The sequence below is a fragment of the Patagioenas fasciata genome, chromosome 4, assembly GCF_037038585.1.
Source record: "Patagioenas fasciata isolate bPatFas1 chromosome 4, bPatFas1.hap1, whole genome shotgun sequence".
NCBI lineage: Eukaryota > Metazoa > Chordata > Aves > Columbiformes > Columbidae > Patagioenas > Patagioenas fasciata.
The window spans coordinates 30,096,458-30,113,674 of record NC_092523.1 but is presented as its reverse complement, the minus strand read 5'-3'; the positions used below and the strand labels follow the sequence as shown (position 1 = coordinate 30,113,674).

At 35.6% G+C, this 17,217-nt stretch overlaps 1 protein-coding gene across 1 annotated transcript in view; it reads right to left on the bottom strand.

Annotated features, from left to right (window-relative positions):
• Positions 1 to 17,217, bottom strand: part of CEP135 (centrosomal protein 135) — a 38,635-nt gene that overhangs the window by 19,620 nt on the left and 1,798 nt on the right. The window contains exons 2-12 of the mRNA XM_065836211.2: positions 10,946 to 11,110; positions 9,578 to 9,768; positions 8,904 to 9,071; positions 7,399 to 7,540; positions 6,184 to 6,268; positions 5,098 to 5,226; positions 3,381 to 3,596; positions 2,932 to 2,997; positions 1,834 to 1,984; positions 631 to 824; positions 15 to 158 (exon numbers count right to left, since the gene is read on the bottom strand). Coding sequence (XP_065692283.1) covers positions 15 to 158; positions 631 to 824; positions 1,834 to 1,984; positions 2,932 to 2,997; positions 3,381 to 3,596; positions 5,098 to 5,226; positions 6,184 to 6,268; positions 7,399 to 7,540; positions 8,904 to 9,071; positions 9,578 to 9,768; positions 10,946 to 11,058 — 1,599 coding nt within the window. The 5' untranslated portion in view covers positions 11,059 to 11,110. The remainder of the gene's footprint in view (positions 1 to 14; positions 159 to 630; positions 825 to 1,833; positions 1,985 to 2,931; positions 2,998 to 3,380; positions 3,597 to 5,097; positions 5,227 to 6,183; positions 6,269 to 7,398; positions 7,541 to 8,903; positions 9,072 to 9,577; positions 9,769 to 10,945; positions 11,111 to 17,217) is intronic.

Genomic DNA, 17,217 nt, shown 5'->3' with positions numbered 1-17,217 from the left:
CTCTCTCTTCTTACCTGCTCATAAAGAACATTTAATCTATCTCTTTCTGCAGTCAATAATTTGACATTGGATTGAATGTCTATCATGTGTTTTTCAAATCTGTCTAACATGGACCGTAGGTCATCCCTTTCTCTGGTGATCAATCTAAGATCTTCACTCTGCAAAGTGATTAATAAAATTTACGTTAAAATTAACTGATTAAAATATTTTGATAATTCATATAAAAAGAAGAAAGAATTCATGCTATTAGTAATACATGAAAAACACATACATAGTGAAATTTAATTGCAAGAAAAACACATGCACTAGTGGTATAATTTAAATAATAAGAACTGTTAAAGAGAAAAAGCAAAATGGTTAACAAGATATCAACTTTTTTCTGCTCATCACATAGTTCTATTTCAAATAAACTGATAAATAATTAATTAATATGCTACCATAAAACATGAATAGGAAAATAAAGTGCAAGTTCACTTGAGTTTCAGTTAATTATTATGTTAAGAATGTAATTTTACAAACTACTACAGTAATTTACTGCTATGAAATTTGAAAATATATTTGATAGCTCCTTCAATGGTTCTACAGGACTTCCATTATTTTTTCAGCTTGTCTCGACGGCAAGAACTTTACCTTCTCTGGAGTCCTACGGCTTGGGCTGGGCCTTCGTTTTATCATTTTCTGAAGATACTCTAATTCTCGCTTATAATAATCTCTGTCGTCTTCTAAAGTCTTTACAAATGCATCTAGACGAGATGGAGATTTGTCTCCTAGGGCTATACCATATTCTACTCTCATTCTTTCTATTTCTAGAACAAGTTCTCGTTCTGCAGAAAAAGAAATGAGAACAACTATTTAGGAACCTCATGAATTTCCGTGACGTTTGCATTTGGGATGGATTAACTGCTAGCAATTGTCTGTGCTGAAAATTGTCTGAAAAGGATGTAGGAGTCCTGGTTGACTGCAGGCTAAACATGAGTGAGTAGCGTCCTTTAGAACCAATAGAGGCCTAAAGGCATACTGGGCTGTATCAGCAGAGACACAGATCAAGGGCTGTGATTATTCCCCTTTACTTAGCACTCATTAGATCACATTTACAATACTGTATTCAGTTTTGTCCCCTCTGGTACACGGAAGATGTTGCTAAACTTGAGTGAGCCCAAGGGAGGCCCTCCAAGCTGGTCAGGAAGCAAAATACTTGTCCTGTGGGGAATGGCTGAGGGAACTGCGCTGTTCACCCTGGAGAAGAGGCAGAATGACAACACCAAAAGGGTGTTAGAGATAACACAGAGCCAGTTTCTTCACAGTAGGTAAACAAGGAACAAAGCTGATTAGTTGCTACAGGCAATTTACGGGTAATTACAAGCAATAGAGGGGATTTTCTTTTTTTTTTTTTTTTTTTTTTTTACTCTGGGGATAAATAAACATTGGAATGGATTGCTTAGAGATGCTGTGGAATCTCCATTCCTGGAGATTTTCAAGATTCAACTAGTTAAAGGTCTCAAGAAACACAGTCTGAATTTACTCGCACAGGAAGACAATAAAGGCAGTTTTGAGCAAAAGAAATTATTTTGTATGAAACTGCCATAATATTAGTCTTAGCATGTCCTGTGAGATCACAGAAAAAAGCTCAAATTTCAGTTCTCACATACATATAGAAGGCATCATTCTGTGAAAAAAGTTTTCCCTTCAATTCTGACTGAAAACCTACAGTCGTCTTTTAATTTACATATATAAAATATATTGGTATTATTAATTGTATCTTAACTAAGTAAGGTTGTTTATTTCAAAAATAATAGGTAGATAATTTACAGGGATCATCATTTGATGATTTACCTTTTATTTCTAAGTTCTCTGTTTTTTCTGTCAGCCTTTGCTTCTCTTGCTCGAGCTGGCTTAACAGCACTTCAAGATTCTCTTTATCATCTGATTTTCCAAAGAGTTCTTCACTTAGTCTCTCATTCTCCCTACGACATGAGCACAACTCCTGAAGTAACAAGTATTATTACAAAAATTAGAAGTGGAAAAAAATATTTACCATTTTGTTAAACTTTTAATATTCCATACTGTTTACTTCTGTTGAACCTGGATGTTCTACACTTTAACATTTGTTAAAGGTTGTGATTGTTTTTATACTACTTTTTACTACTTCAAAGTAAGCATTACTTTTGACATAGTTTGCAATCAGTAACAAAACAAGCAAGATTAAACCTTGTTTAATTCAAGAAACTGACCAGAAGGACAGTGGGATGCAAACATGGAAAAAACTAATAACTAAAGCAGGAAATAATTTTTAATAGCATTTAGTAACACTGTTGGTGCTGAAGTACATAACAATACAGTCAACCCAACTCTGCAGCTAATCAAATGCTATTTGGAATGTCTTTCCTATAATCTGGTGCCCTGAAAACAAAATATTTTTGTATTTTCAAGTTCAGTAGAAGTACTAAAACCACAAAACACTGTACTCAACTAACACACAACGCACTTCGTGCTTGAAAGAGTTTGGTCTTCAAGGATTCGATAATACTGATGCTTTTCATCTGAGCTACTATGCTTTGTTTCTGAGGGAGCCAAGTATTGTGTAATTATTCACATGCTGATTAAGGGACAAAGCAATTTCTAAATGAAGAAAATCATCTAAGATGTTATAACCCACTTGTGATAAAAATGATTGTAATGGAAATTACAACTTCAGATAGCAGACATAAGGAAACGTACAATAAGGACAGAGTCAACCATGCCGTCTACAGAGGTTTCTTTCAGTTTATTTTTGCAACAATATGATGTAGTTAGTAATTTATTACAGTGGAGTTTTGGGGTACTATAAAACTTCTCTTGTTACTTGTTAATTTTTATAATAAATAAAAGAATCATACAGATGACAGTATGATAAAAATGCTACAAACAAGAATTGCAAGCGTTTTTACTTACTGATTTAAGCCTTGTTACTGTTTCTTCAAGATCCTGTATTTCATTGTGTTTTCTTTCAATTTCTTTCTATCAACCAAAATTAACCTATATGTTAAAAGTCACATATTCAAAATGGCAACAATTCCTTTGTTACAAAAAACCTAAGGAAACAGACTATTCTTGTAAAAAATAAAGTATAATTAGTTCCTTGTAATCTGCCGAATTTTAACTAGTAAATCTCCTATGAACTGAAAGCACGAAACATTTGTGGTATGCACATTCATGCTCTTTTAGAACACAACAATTAAATAAATCATTGCATGAGCAATTTTGTATAATGTTACATAAACTGAAAAAAATATCTTTTTAGTCTTCCTTCACAAGCCCACAGATCATGTGCTGCAATGCAAAGCTACAAAAATAGGTAAGAGCTAAGCAGATCCTTCACCCTGTAACACCCCAGTGATTACCTTTGCTTCTTCTATTTCCTTATCTGCAGTCTCGAGCACAATTTCCTTGTGTCTTTCCAACTGCTGTGCCAAGTGGTCTATTTCATTCAGTTCTTGACACAGTTCTTCATTTTTGTTGCTTAAATGCACTACCTCACTGGTCACATTTTGTTTACTGTCCAGGAGGTCTTGAATACGATTTTCAAGTTCTTTGTTTGTTTGCTGAAGATATTCAACCTGAAAGATATTTTTCATTAAAACATTAATATGTATTATTAAACTAGGTAGAAAAAGTTCCTCTCAATCTTATGAAATATATTATCTCTACAACCATAGTAAAAAAGGGACATCCTGTTAAAAATGACAGGATTTTCTATTTTTAGAACTTAATGGTTATCCACATGAAAAAATGTGACTTGTAAAGTCACAAGGTGCAAGGTGAAGGAATTGATTACTACACTGATTTTCATCTCGTCTCCAAAACCTGAGGTGTATTCTAAAAACGAAGTACTGAAAAGCAGAGATCTATATAGAAAGCTGTCTTGGGCATTGGTCTGGTAGACCCAGTGTACTGAGAGTTTCCCTACATTTCAGAATATATCAGGACACACTCTTTTCTCCACCTCTGTAGTATATTTGCTAGGCTTAGTCTTACTGTTGCTCCTCCACAAATGTGAAGCTTTACAGACCAGATTCCCAAAACCTCTTGCCCCCAACATATTTCAGCACCTTAACCACAACCATCCTCAGAAATCCAGCTCTGCAGACATGTTTTTTTCCCAATATATCCTTATCTGAGAGTAAAGGGAAGCAAGGCAGGGATCTAGAGTAGGAATAAAAAATATACATAATAAGGTATACTACCGAAGGAAAATGGGAGCCTGGACTATCTCGAAAGATTTAAGATAACAGAGGAGCTCCACTTCCATGTCCACACAATTTTCCTCAAAACTCCAGAAAGAAGTATTATTGTAGACATAAAAGAAAGTCTGCACCCTCTCATAGTTGTGAATACTACTACATAGACATATCCATCTGTTTATTGTCAGTGAATAAAAGTGGTTGGCACTGAGCCTGAGCAAATAGTCTTGATGACCCAAAACCTGCTTTATGCAGCTCTAGGTTCATACTCTGTACAATCAGCTTGTGTTCAGGATGACTTCCTCATTCAGGAACACTGAACACAGCTGTACTGCTTCCAAGCCATAGCTCGTTCTGGAATTTTGGAGCACTGAATCTAAGCTAATCAACTCTGCAACGTGGCTCTCATGCTCTCATGCCATTGTACATCATGCAAAAGCAGTATACAAAACATCTAACTCAGCTGGAAAAATGAAAAATCAATGGTATAAATCCAGAGATGGGCTTTACTTGATCCATACTCCAGCCTGTCTTCCTGTCTTGTATTATTTTATATCCTCATTCTGAGACCAATATTGAATGCATGCTAATACGCACAGTAAACACAAATGTCTTTATCCTAAGCTTCTCCTTCCCTTGCAAGTTATGTTGGAGTAAAGGTGGGGACCATTTGAATTCAGTGAGGAAGATTCCCCACTGTCTGACGAGATTATCTACTGAACTACTCCTTATCATAAGTATGTGTATCATTGTTAGCTCCTAAAGCGTAAATGGAATGTAAAAAAAAAAAAAAAAAAGCAGCTAGAAGTTTTGTGGGGTTTTTTTTAGGTTGCTAGTATTTTTAGTTTTGACTAAACAACAATAATAAATCCATTACCTGCAAATTCAAATGGTTGATAAGCTTCTCATTACTTTTATTTCTCGATTCTAGAGAGAGAACCTCATGAGAACGCCCACCATCCAATGCTAGCATGAGACGCTCTATTTCTTTGTCTCTTAGTTCAACCTTCGAGGAAAAGAAAAAAGTTCTTTGGTATGTTCTATAACATTTAATAGAACCTTTCTTCATATAAACACCTATATAACATTCAGTAAATAGATACGCACCTAATAATGCAATTTTTATCTTTAATATAATTTTTTTTATTTACTTCTAGATTTTTCTGAAAAAAGTGATTTATTTGAAAGAAAAATAAACAAATCAAATAGAATTCATTAAAAAAAACCCTGAAACAATTCCTACTCGCTAATTTTCTTGAAGAGAAACCAACAATTTTCCTTTAAAGTGAAGTTAATGAATGTTGCAAATTAACTGTCTGAGACCAGCATTTAAATTTAGGGGAAAAGCTTTTAAATCAGCTAATGCAGTGACTGCTTCAGTCACTGAAAAACAGGGAATACTGGAAGAGGAAAAGCAAGATGTGAACAAAAGATAGGATGGTGTCCACTAATCCCAGACACTGCAATTATAACAACATATGAACAAATGATGCCATTGCCTCACTTAAAGACTATACCTATCTTATCAATCCACTCTAAAATATTGTAAAATCTGTTGTTCAGAAATTACCTTTCAAAAATTAAAACGGAAAAAATATAATGAGCCTAAACAGTGAAAAAAAAAATATCCTAAGATATGTGTAGATCAATTACTATTTTGGATCTGTTCTAAAAAACCCTAGACATACACAAACTCTGTTTATGACCATCAAGTTTAGCTTATTTAATGTAATTTTAATGCACAAAATATACCAGCAAAAGCAGTGGGCAAGTATTTTATCATTGCTGCTGTCTCCAAAAGCAGAGGAAATAGCTCAACATAGGCAAGTTAGAATAATTGTAGAACAATTACATGAGTAATTCAAGCCCTACAATGCTTTCCCAATGAGGTTAAAACGCAAATTATAATCAAGACCATTGCAATAGCTACTACAGCTAAACAATAATAAATCTGTAAATATACCTGTTTGCTATAATTTTTCACTCCACGTTCAGATATCTCCAGTTTTTCCTGTAGCTCTGTTACTTCTGCCTGAAGTTCATGAATTCTGAAATGTAGCAATATACTTTTATAATGTGGATTCATGGAAGAATCATATGTTTACAAAAATTCAATATTAGTATTTTCTCTTTGCTCCTGAACATAAATATTTCAGAAAAAATAGTTTTGTTCATACAAAATATTAATGCAGAGCTGTTGTTTGAGACTTTGTAGCAGGTTCACCTTGGCTGGCTGTCAGACCCTGTCCAGTTGCTCTCTCACTCCACCTTCTCAACAGGATGGGGGAGAAATAAGAGGAAAAGGCTCATGGGTCAAGATAAAGACATGGAGATCATTTACCAATTATCTCTTCTGAAGTGGTGATCTCCACAGGCTGCACTGGACATCCTGCATGACCATGGTCTTCTCCACGGGCTGCAGGGGAACCTCTGCTCCGGTGCCTGAAGCACCTACTTCCTCCCCCTCCCTTTTCACTGACCTTGGTGTCCCAACAGTTGTTTCTCTCATATTTTTCTTCTCCTCCCTCTAAGTGTTACTGCGCAGCATTGTTTCTCCCCTTTTCTTAAACTCATTTTCACAAGGGAGCCACCAGCTTGGCTGATGGGCTCAGTGGGTCTGTTTTGAAGCCAGGTGGAACCGGCTGTGTCCAGCACAGGGTAGCCACTGGTATCTTCTTAGAGAGGCTACACCTGCAGTCCCCCTGCTGCCAACACCTTGGCATGTAAACTAGCTAATAGCAATGTAAACTAACTAAATAAGAAAAAATAATTTACTTGAACCTTTCATAATATAGGCTCTCAAGACAAAAATAATATTACAAAAATCAAGAATATTTTAGTCTTCCAAAACAAATCAGTTTACCCTTAAGCAAAGCATTACAGTCAGCTTTTTTTCCAGTGTATCTAAAATTAGGTATGACAGTAAAACCAATATAGAAATCTCAAGAGAAATCCTCTAATAAAACAAGCAGCTTATTAAATATCCATTTCAACTCTGCCACAGGCAGCACTGTCAATCACTAAGCAAAATCCTATTTCAGAACTATAGAGCTCTTAAAATATCATCAAATACCATTTTGTTTGAAGCAAATTTGAAAGGTAAAAGGAGGGTGGAGGTGGAAAATCACTGCGGGTATTTAACACCTATACTTCAAAATTTATAAGTTTGTTACATTACCGATTATCAGCCACCTGGAGAAGGTCTGCGATATAAGGGTCTTCTGGCTGAGGAACTGGGTAGGCACTAACGCCTGATGGAGGGACAGGCTGGTCTATCTGCATGCGTTGTCGCCTGAAGGGAATGTTCCTTTTTCTGCCACCTAAAAGCCCAATCCCAAATGCCTGTTACTTGAAATTAAAGCAAGGGAGTCATCTTCTTTAACACAAAATTACATTTCCCATTTATTCCACTGTTTCTGAACTAGCACATGTCACCATTTTAATCTCTCTGTAATAAGTTGATAAAATTTGTACAGACAATACCATTCTTGTCAGTTAGTATCAGCTTTGTCAAAGTTCAGTTTTATAATAAGGAAACATCCAAAGTTCAGTATAAGTAATTTTCCTCAGTGTTTAAAACCCTAAATGCTCTATACAGTTCAAACTTGTTGAATCTATTAGTGATTTACCTTACTAAAGAAGCTAAATTAAAACATCACAAAAGACCTTTTGTTTTCATATTTAAGAACTATTTTACGACTGAACTAACCTCTGCATTGTTTAGTAATGTTTTTTCCTTCTATCCTATTGTCATTTCTGTGAATGAATATCATATGAAGCACAGTAGGTTATTTTCTTGCATGGTAACTTTATATTAAAAATAAAGCAAAACACAGTATTATTTTTAGAGGGAACAATTCCTCTTTATCACATGATTAAATAAGAATATACAATACTTGATGATGTAGTAGAGAAAAATCCCAGAAGACTGATGACCAATGGGCAAGTATGCAGAAAAAAGTGTAATATGGCATCTTTGAAGCAAAGGACACAGAAAGGTGTGGAAAAATAGAGAGGAATATTAATTTCATCTAACTACGTATTAATTTCTCTCAGATGCCAAAAATATATAGGTAATTCACTGACTCAAAAAGAAAATACTATTTCAAAATTTCTCACTATTTCCCTTACCTTGAAAAAAAATGAAGAAAAATGAAACCATGGAAAAAGAAATTAGCCTGAAAATAACATCCAGAACATTTTAAGTTATCAAAAGACCCTTTAAATAATGTAAGCTTTCAGAGAGTTGGAATATTATTTTGTAGACATATTTTGCACCTTGCTACTTTTTGATCTTGGTTACAAAAATCTGAATCAGTCATACATCATCAATTAGCTGTCAAAAAGATTCAAGTGTCAAATAACCTGTCTCTGACTAAATTAGGTGCAGCAAAACCTGTTGATTAACAGCGCTTTCCAGTAATGTTTTAACTTAGTAGCCATGTATTGAATCTAAGTTTGTATTCAAAATTGTCCCTAACACATGTGATGTGCTAACGAAACTTATTCCATACAGAGAAAAAGACTGTGATTCAGAGCCAAAACTTTCAAAAGGTAATGTTATTCTATTGGATAGTTACTTTACTGTAGTAACTTCTCTTCCTAGAGATAAAATGATTATGTTCTGAAGAGCCAAAAAAAGCCCAGAGAGAAGTTAAAATATCTGTGATTATGTACACTCACCAGGTGTTTGCACCACTGCTTGCAGATTCTTCTCCTGAAGCTGCTGAATTTTTTCAGTCTTGGCTTTGTTCTCTTTTTCCAACATTTTAATCTTATGTACATATTGGTTATTCAGAAATTTCAAGTCACCTGTTTCATGTTCAACCCTCCTTAAGGAGGCTTTCAAATCTTCAAAGGAGAGAAAAAGCAATATTATCTTTCTTATTCATTATTATTTTTTTGTAGTAGCAACAAAATAAGCCTAAAAAGAATTCTATATTCTTTTTCAATAACATGAAATTTTCAAATACACATACATATGTGTACGTGTATACACACAAACACACAAAGTATATATTTATAGATGTTATACAAACAAACCCCCTTTGGCACATTTAACAGCAGTATTTAATTTTGAATTTAAAAGTAGCATTTCGATGTATGAAAGTATGTGTTAAAGAGTTCTACCATTTTCATGTTTTATTAAAACAATGACTTGCAGGACCTCAGATGCTGTTTAACTACAAAAAAAATGTCTGTGCATGAGCTTCATTCATTAAAGACACCGAAGTCAATGACAACTCACACTCATAAGTACAGATAAATGAATCTGAGGATCAAAGATTTAGACACGATTTTATTTTGGCATGCCAGGATTAAAAAAAAAAAAAAAAGTAGCATAATTTTTATATTACCTTTAACATGACGATCGGATTGTTCTTTCAGTTTTAGTATTTCTAAATGCAGTTCATTATTTTCCCTGGTAAGTTTAGCATTCTCTGTTTTATAAGGTTCCAAAATAGCATCATAATTGCTGCATTCTTTTTCATTTTTTCCAGCAGATAACTTTGCATTGCGCAAGCTCTCAGTTGTACGAACTAGGTCACTAGAAAAAAGGAGCATCAGACATGTTAGAATTGTTATCAGCTTTTACACTGCAGATGCAAATATTTATTATGATCTGAGAAACAAAAACCTTTCCCTGATACCATGTCAACTGTAGAACAAATGGGTTCAAAGGAAGGCAACAAAATCATTCATGTAAGAAAAATTGAAAGACAGGAATCATTCACTTAAATAATGTAGATCAGAAAGGACAGGGCAAATATAAAAAAATAAAGATATTTAGAAAGCATATCAGAAGTTTATAGCTGATAATTCAATAAGCTCTCTTTTCTACATAGATATTCAAAACTGGCAAGATGATTTTTTAGCTCCAAGCACTACGGAAGTTGTAGCATTACCTACCACAGAAGAAACTTGAAGTCAATAATTAAAATGGTCAGAAGGTTACTAGTTTTTACATGGAGATCAGAAGCTCCATAAAGACAGATTAGTGGTAAGTAGCTATAAACACTTCTGTGAAAATCATATCAAAGTTGGTGATTGAGAGATTAAACCTGTCTGTTAGACACTAGAATGAAACTTCAATGTTGAAGGCAGATTACTCCACATCTGCATATGTACAATTCTTCTGTCAATATTAGATGCTAGAGAGCAACAGAACCAGAGTATTTACATATGCATGTTTAGCCAAATATACTTGGATTACTAGGGAAATTACACTGCTTGTAATCATATCAAAGCCATGAAATGGCAGATATATTAAGGAGGTCAACTGAATATTTGTTTTTCTTCTGCTATGTGTCCTGCAAAAACTGCAGAGATAGCAAATTCACACTTCTCCAAATGAGATCATAAACATGGAGCTGTGAATGTTTTATTTTAAGCCACAGTACAGACAACAGGGATTATTTTTTATACAATCAGTTATAAGAGTGCGTCCTTTAAGTACATATCAATAGTAACTATTCTTGGCTCTCTTACGAGGTTTGACCAAAGATCCTTAGAAGCAATTCTACTGAATTAAATGAAATCTTCAGATGTTCTCATCACTTAAGCAAACCCATTTGACTTCATCATACACAAGAACTGAATGTTAGCTCTCAAATAGTATTGCTTGAAAATTATCTTCTGACCAAGCATTCTCCCTTATATGTCAAAAATCAAACAATACCAACTATATGATTACTATGTTTTTTAATGAATCTCCTTTTGAATACCTAAAAAGCTTTTCCACCAAAGGTAAACTCTCCACTCCCAATGGCTGTCGATAGCCCAGTTGATCTAGACGTTTCCTGAGATTAATGAACCTTCGCTCTGCAGCTGTAGTCATTGTAAACACACCTCCAAGGCAGCTTTTGTCACAGTCAGGAAAAATAGGACACCTGCAAAAGATTTTCTGTTACAGCATTTATCCTTTAAAGAAGAAATAATACCAAAAAAAAAAGTAATGGAAAAAACAAATTTTGTGTAGGAAATACTCTGCCTAAGCATGCCCTTCAAATTTAAGTAAACCAAAAGAGAATCACAGTGCAAATTGGAAATTAGCTTCTTCCTTCCCAGTGTCTTAGAGTATGTATGAACTGAACTGTCAGTTGTACGTCCAGTATGTAAGAACTGAACTCTGAAAAGATCTTTCTGTAGGAATACTAAGAAGTAGATTCTGAGTTTTTTGAATCATAGTCATCATGGTATCTTCCACAATGCAAATTAACAGATTATTCTCAAAAAACCCATGTACTTTCTTCTTTCATGTATGAATGTTACTCTCAAAGTTTACAAGGCAGTACTTAACATAACTTATGCCAATCATTTGTAAAATTGCATAAAATATGTAAAATTTTAAAGACAGATTAACTTTTAACATCTTTTTTTCTATGAGGGAAAACAAGAAAGAAAAAAGAACACCATCAGTGTACAATAGTCCTACCTGCATCATTTTCTGGTAAATACAGTTCAAGAATCAGAGATTTAGTTTGGGTTTATTTTTTGTTTTTTTTTTTTCCTTTGACTGATCAGTTATCTTTTCATTATTAACTTGATCTAAAAGAGGCTAGACCAGCACTACTATATCTGAATCCAGATGAGAATTTTGGTTTTGCTATGTACATTTGAGAGAAAAAGAATTTGTACATGGTTATATCCTTCTGGATTTAGAGATGGAATGAGAAAAGAGATTAAATACTAAAGTTGATGCTCATCAATATGTGAAAACATCTCTTCAATAGTTAGAAATACTTTCAAAAGTAGCTCTTTCTGTAAAACATTTTCCTTTCATTTCTTCAGAAGTTTCAGTATTAACCTGATGGTTATCATTGAAACCATGCTGTTTCACAATTCCCAAGATTTCAAAAATATATTAAATAAATATATGCAGGTATTTGAAAATAAAATTATAAATAAATAATAAAATGAGAAGGAATAAAAGCTTCTCTCAAATCTGAGGGAGGAAAGTAAGATTTCATCTTGTATCAAAAGACTACAAATAAGTCTAGCAATGGGACTGTATTTGCCAGGTACTGTTCCATGGACAACAGAAAATCACCAGTCTTACGAGCACAGTATCTCACCCAGAAACTGCCAAAATGTTTGCTTGAAGATGTCCAGGATGTTGAGAAATTAACTAGGCAATGGCATAGAGAATAACCCCTTACATATTGCACTGGGATTGTTGAAGGAGGAGGAAGCATATTTCCTTCCACTAAATGGTAACTGTCAATGTACTGGCTTGAAGTCAAGGTACTAACGTGTCCTAAATGCCTTTGGCAGACAGAGATTAAAGCTAAAACTGCTGAGACGCTGTTATTTCTGCATTAATGTCGAGGATTCTGTGTTGAATTCAGGAAAACAGCAATTGCATTACTGTGTCTAGATTCCATCTCAGGAATACATCTTATATTACTACAGAAGCTGATAACACTTGAGCCTGTCTTCTCCTTAAGAAGAATTGTATCAGCTAGAAAGATTAAATTTGTTTAAAACATTCATCAAACTTGATTTAATAGCTTGTATTTTGGAAAGAAAAAATATTTTTCTACTATTCATATTGAGAAGGTTTTACAGAAGAAACATCAAGAACAAAACTGTGTCACAGCTTGTAAGGGAATAAAGTTTTTCTACAGTAACTGTGGAGAAAATAAACGGACAGATGTTAGCACTCCAGTAACTGTGACTAGGAAGTAGACACAGGATCTTCTAAATCACTGCAATGGGTGTTTAAGTGAGGTGTAGTGACTTAAATATACTCTAATATTGAGAGGTACCAACAACTTTCTGGGTAAATCACTCTCCTTCCTAAAGACTGCCACTTTTTAATTCAAGACATTATTGCCACCAGAATCATACATTATCTTGTATTCCGTGGAGCCACATCTGATCCAAAATTACTCCAGGAAAAGAGTAGCTGGAGTATAGGTCCAAAAGATGTCCAGAAATGAAACTAAGAATTGGGGGTCGTTATTTCAGAGAGCTTAACAGAGATATTAAATTCTTCAAAGACAGTAATTGTTGTACACTCTTTGTTGGAAAGAAACTATGTGTCAGTAATTACAGGCAACCATAGCATAAATCTCATATACTAAACTTAGTCTATCACTAGTCTTATCATGACATTGAAAAGTATTCAGTAACTTCTCCATCAGCAAAACCTGGTTTTCTGGAAATAGAAAATGAATATATCAACTGCTGTTGAATCCAACACACCATAGCTTTGACCGTTGCCACAGCAAGAGTATAATAATATAAGAACCATAATCCAAATCTTACTCCTACATACCTCCTCTTTCCACAAGCCTATAGTGCAGGGAGTTGATGGGCCGAAAGTTGAACTTAAATAGTTATAATAGTACCTGATAGACCTTTCTTAGACATGTCTAATTGTTTTCCTGAATCTTTTGCACTTTTACATTGAAATAGACTGTGGTAATGAATTCCTGATTTTAACCATATGTCTGGAGAAGTATATAATAAATTCATGCATGTGTGCATCCCCCAACCTTTTTTTTTCTTTTTATTGATGTGGTTTAGCCCCAGTCAGCAACTAAGCCTCATGCAGCCACTTGCTCACACCCGCTCAGGAGTATGGGGAAGAGAACTGAAACGGTAAAAGTGAGAAAACTTGTGGATTGAGATAAAGACAGTTTAATAGATAAGGCAAAAGCTGTGCAAAAAAAAGGGGATTCATTCACTATTTCCCATCGGTGAACAGGTGTTCAGCCATCTCCAGGAAAGCAGGGCTCCATCACATGTAATGGTTACTTGGGAAAACAAAAGTCATCACTCTGAACATCACCTTCTTCTTCCCCCAGCTATATATACTGAGTGTGACATCATAGGGTATGGAATATCCTTTGGGTCAGTTGAGTCGGCCTTCCCAGCTGTGTCCTCTCCTAACTTCTTGTGCACGCCCAGCCTACTCACTGATGGGTCATGTGAGAAGCCAAAAAGGCCTTGACTCTGTGTAAGCCCTGCTCAGCCATAATGAAAACATCCCTGTGTTATCAACGGTGTTTTCAGCACAAATCCAAAACATGGCCCCATGCTAGCCACTACAGAACAAAATAACTCTGTAAGACATACAAAATATTCATTCTTTATTCATGCTTTCAGTCACTCATGATAGCATCTCCTGAAGATCGATCTTCCAAAATTTCCTAGGAGCTGGTACAGCTTGTCCCTTTTCCATGATTTTCTGAGACTGAGATGACTCTGAGATGCCATAGAGCAGCCATAAAGATTCTTTGCTGTAGCTTTCTCTATTCATGATTCCTGACTCATTATTTGCCTTTCTGAGTGCTCTAAACTATTAACTAGATGCATTCACAGTGGCACTAACATCTCTTTCTTCTGAGCGGTAACTGCCACTTTAGAGTCCATGATGCGTATTTACTTTGCCCTTATTAACACTGTTCCTTAACTCCCATGTTATTACTCAGTCCAGTGATCCTCTTTCTGCAAACCTTGGACTGCTCTTAACACACTCATATAATGAGCAAATTTTGTCTCTTGCTATTTCACCTGTTCTTTCAGTTCACAGATCAGTGTTAGCAGGAAATCTGCACATTCACCACAAGGTAGTGCTTTCTACCTTTTAATCACTTAGTGAGCTATTAAATGACCTTTTGGCCATTTCTTGAAAGCCTTTGGTAAAGAAGCTTCACAAAAGCCTTTTGAAAATCTAGGTTTTCCACAATATTCTTAACCAGTAAACTCAATACAGAATATAATTTTCTTTAAAGAAACTTAACAGCATTGTGAATCATGATTGAATAATGATGAAAGGTGTGCTGGACTTACTAGATTTGTCTGTAAATGGCAAAGTACTAGAAAGCAATCTTAACAGCTCTGGTATTTCCCACAAGATAGGCTATGTTAGCTGTCTAAATAGTTCACAATAATTCATCATCTAAATATTTCATGCAATTTAGTGCCACTATGAAGAAAGTGCAATTTCCATTTTAGATGAAAAGCAGAAAATCAGATAAACAAAAAAGAAACATTAAATGAGGCATTTCCAGGGAAAGATTTGTCCAGATGTCTAGACAAGTGCATCTTTCAGCTATTCACAGAAGAGATATTCAGAGCAAATAGTTTCATTTTTTCTTCCCTTTATGTTCACAAAGACTAATAAAGATAAAAACTTTCATGTGCTTTATTTTGTGACGTGTGGATGTTTGTAAGCAGCCTTCTGAAGACCTTGGTGTTTATGAAATGGACATATTTGACACCTGCGAACTGTTCCCTATTGTTCCAAGTCATCAATGACTGAAATTAAATGTTGACATGAAAGATGAGCAACAATGGAACTCCAAATCCAGTTCATTTAGGCTATAAGCATAGAATCAATTAGCATAAAATTGTGTGAAAAAAGTAATGTTGCTAGTTATTAGAATAATCATTACAGGTAGAACACAAAACAGAAAAACTTTAGCACCTTGAAGCACCCCCTTTTCAGTCTGAAAACAATGCAGCAAAATTCACAGTGAGTATAGGTTAAGAACTGTTCCAGATGCAATACGTGTGTTATCAATAAGAAATGTAATAATAAAAAAGCACAGCAAAGATGTCTCTTGGCCATGGAAGACATAATACAGACATTGAGCCATGTGGAAGAAAGATAAAACTACATAGCTGACAATAGAACACAAAGAAATTAGCACAGACAAATTTATATGCTATGAAATAAATTTCCTTACTGGGTCTATAACACTAACACCAAAAGCAATTATGAACTGGAATTTCCAGTCTCAGCTCAGGCTAATATCAAAATGCATTTTTCATTCATCAGAACTGAAATGCTTCCTCTGTGTGTATATGTGAAACATGTTTACAAAACATCTGTTCCTGTCCTGTAACTACTGGTCACATAGCTCATTCTGCTAAAAAGAGCTTGTCAGTTGTTTTCACTTGGGTGAAAAAGATACCTAGTGGACCCCCCATTTGACTGTAGTAGTGGTCTAACACATGTCTCTATACAGTCCATGGATGCCCACTTGGGAAGAATACAAAGCTGTTGTCAGAGGATGTAGGGACGCAACTAGGAAAGCTAAGGCCTCCTTAGAATTAAACCTGGCAAGAGGGGTCAAGGACAACAGAAAGAGCTTTTTCAAATACATGGCAGATAAAACTAACACCAGAGGCAATGTAGGCCCACTGATGAATGAGGTGGGTGCCCTGGTGACAGAAGATACAGAGAAGGCAGAGTTACTGAATGCCTTCTTTCTCTCTGTCTCCTCTACTGGAGGCTGTCCTGAGGAGTCCTGTATCCCTGAGGCCCCAGAGAAAGTCAGGACAATGGAGGAGTTTGCCTCGGTTGATGAGGACTGGGTTATGAAGCAATTAGGCAATCTGGACATCCATAAATCCATTGTTCCAGATGGGATGCACCCACAGGTGCTGAGGGAGCTGGCTGAGGTCATTGCTAGACCACTCTCCATCATCTTTGCCAAGTCTTGGGAAATAGGAGAGATGCCTGAGGACCCGAGGAAAGCAAATGTCACTCCAGTCTTCAAAAAGGGCAAGAAGGAGGACCCAGGTAACTATAGACCGGTCAGCCTCACCTCCATCCCTGGGAAAGGGATGGAACAACTTATCCTTGGTGTCATCTCAAGGCATATCAAGGATAAGAGGGTCATTATGGGCAGTCAACATAGCTTCACCAAGGGGAAGTCGTGCCTGACCAACCTCATAGCCTTTTATGAAGACATAACAAGGTGGATAGATGATGGCAGAGCGGTGGATGTGGTCTACCTTGACTCCAGTAAAGCATTCAACACAGTCTCCCACAGCATCTTTGCTGCTAAACTGAGCAAGTGTGGTCTAGACAATCGGGTAGTGAGGTGGACTGGAAACTGGCTGAAGGAAAGAAGTCAGAGAGTCGTGGCCAGTGCAGTGGAGTCTAAGTTGGAGGCCTGCACCTAGTGGAGTGCCTCAAGGGTCAGTACTGGGACCAGTATTATTCAATATATTCACTAGTGACTTGGATGAGGGAATA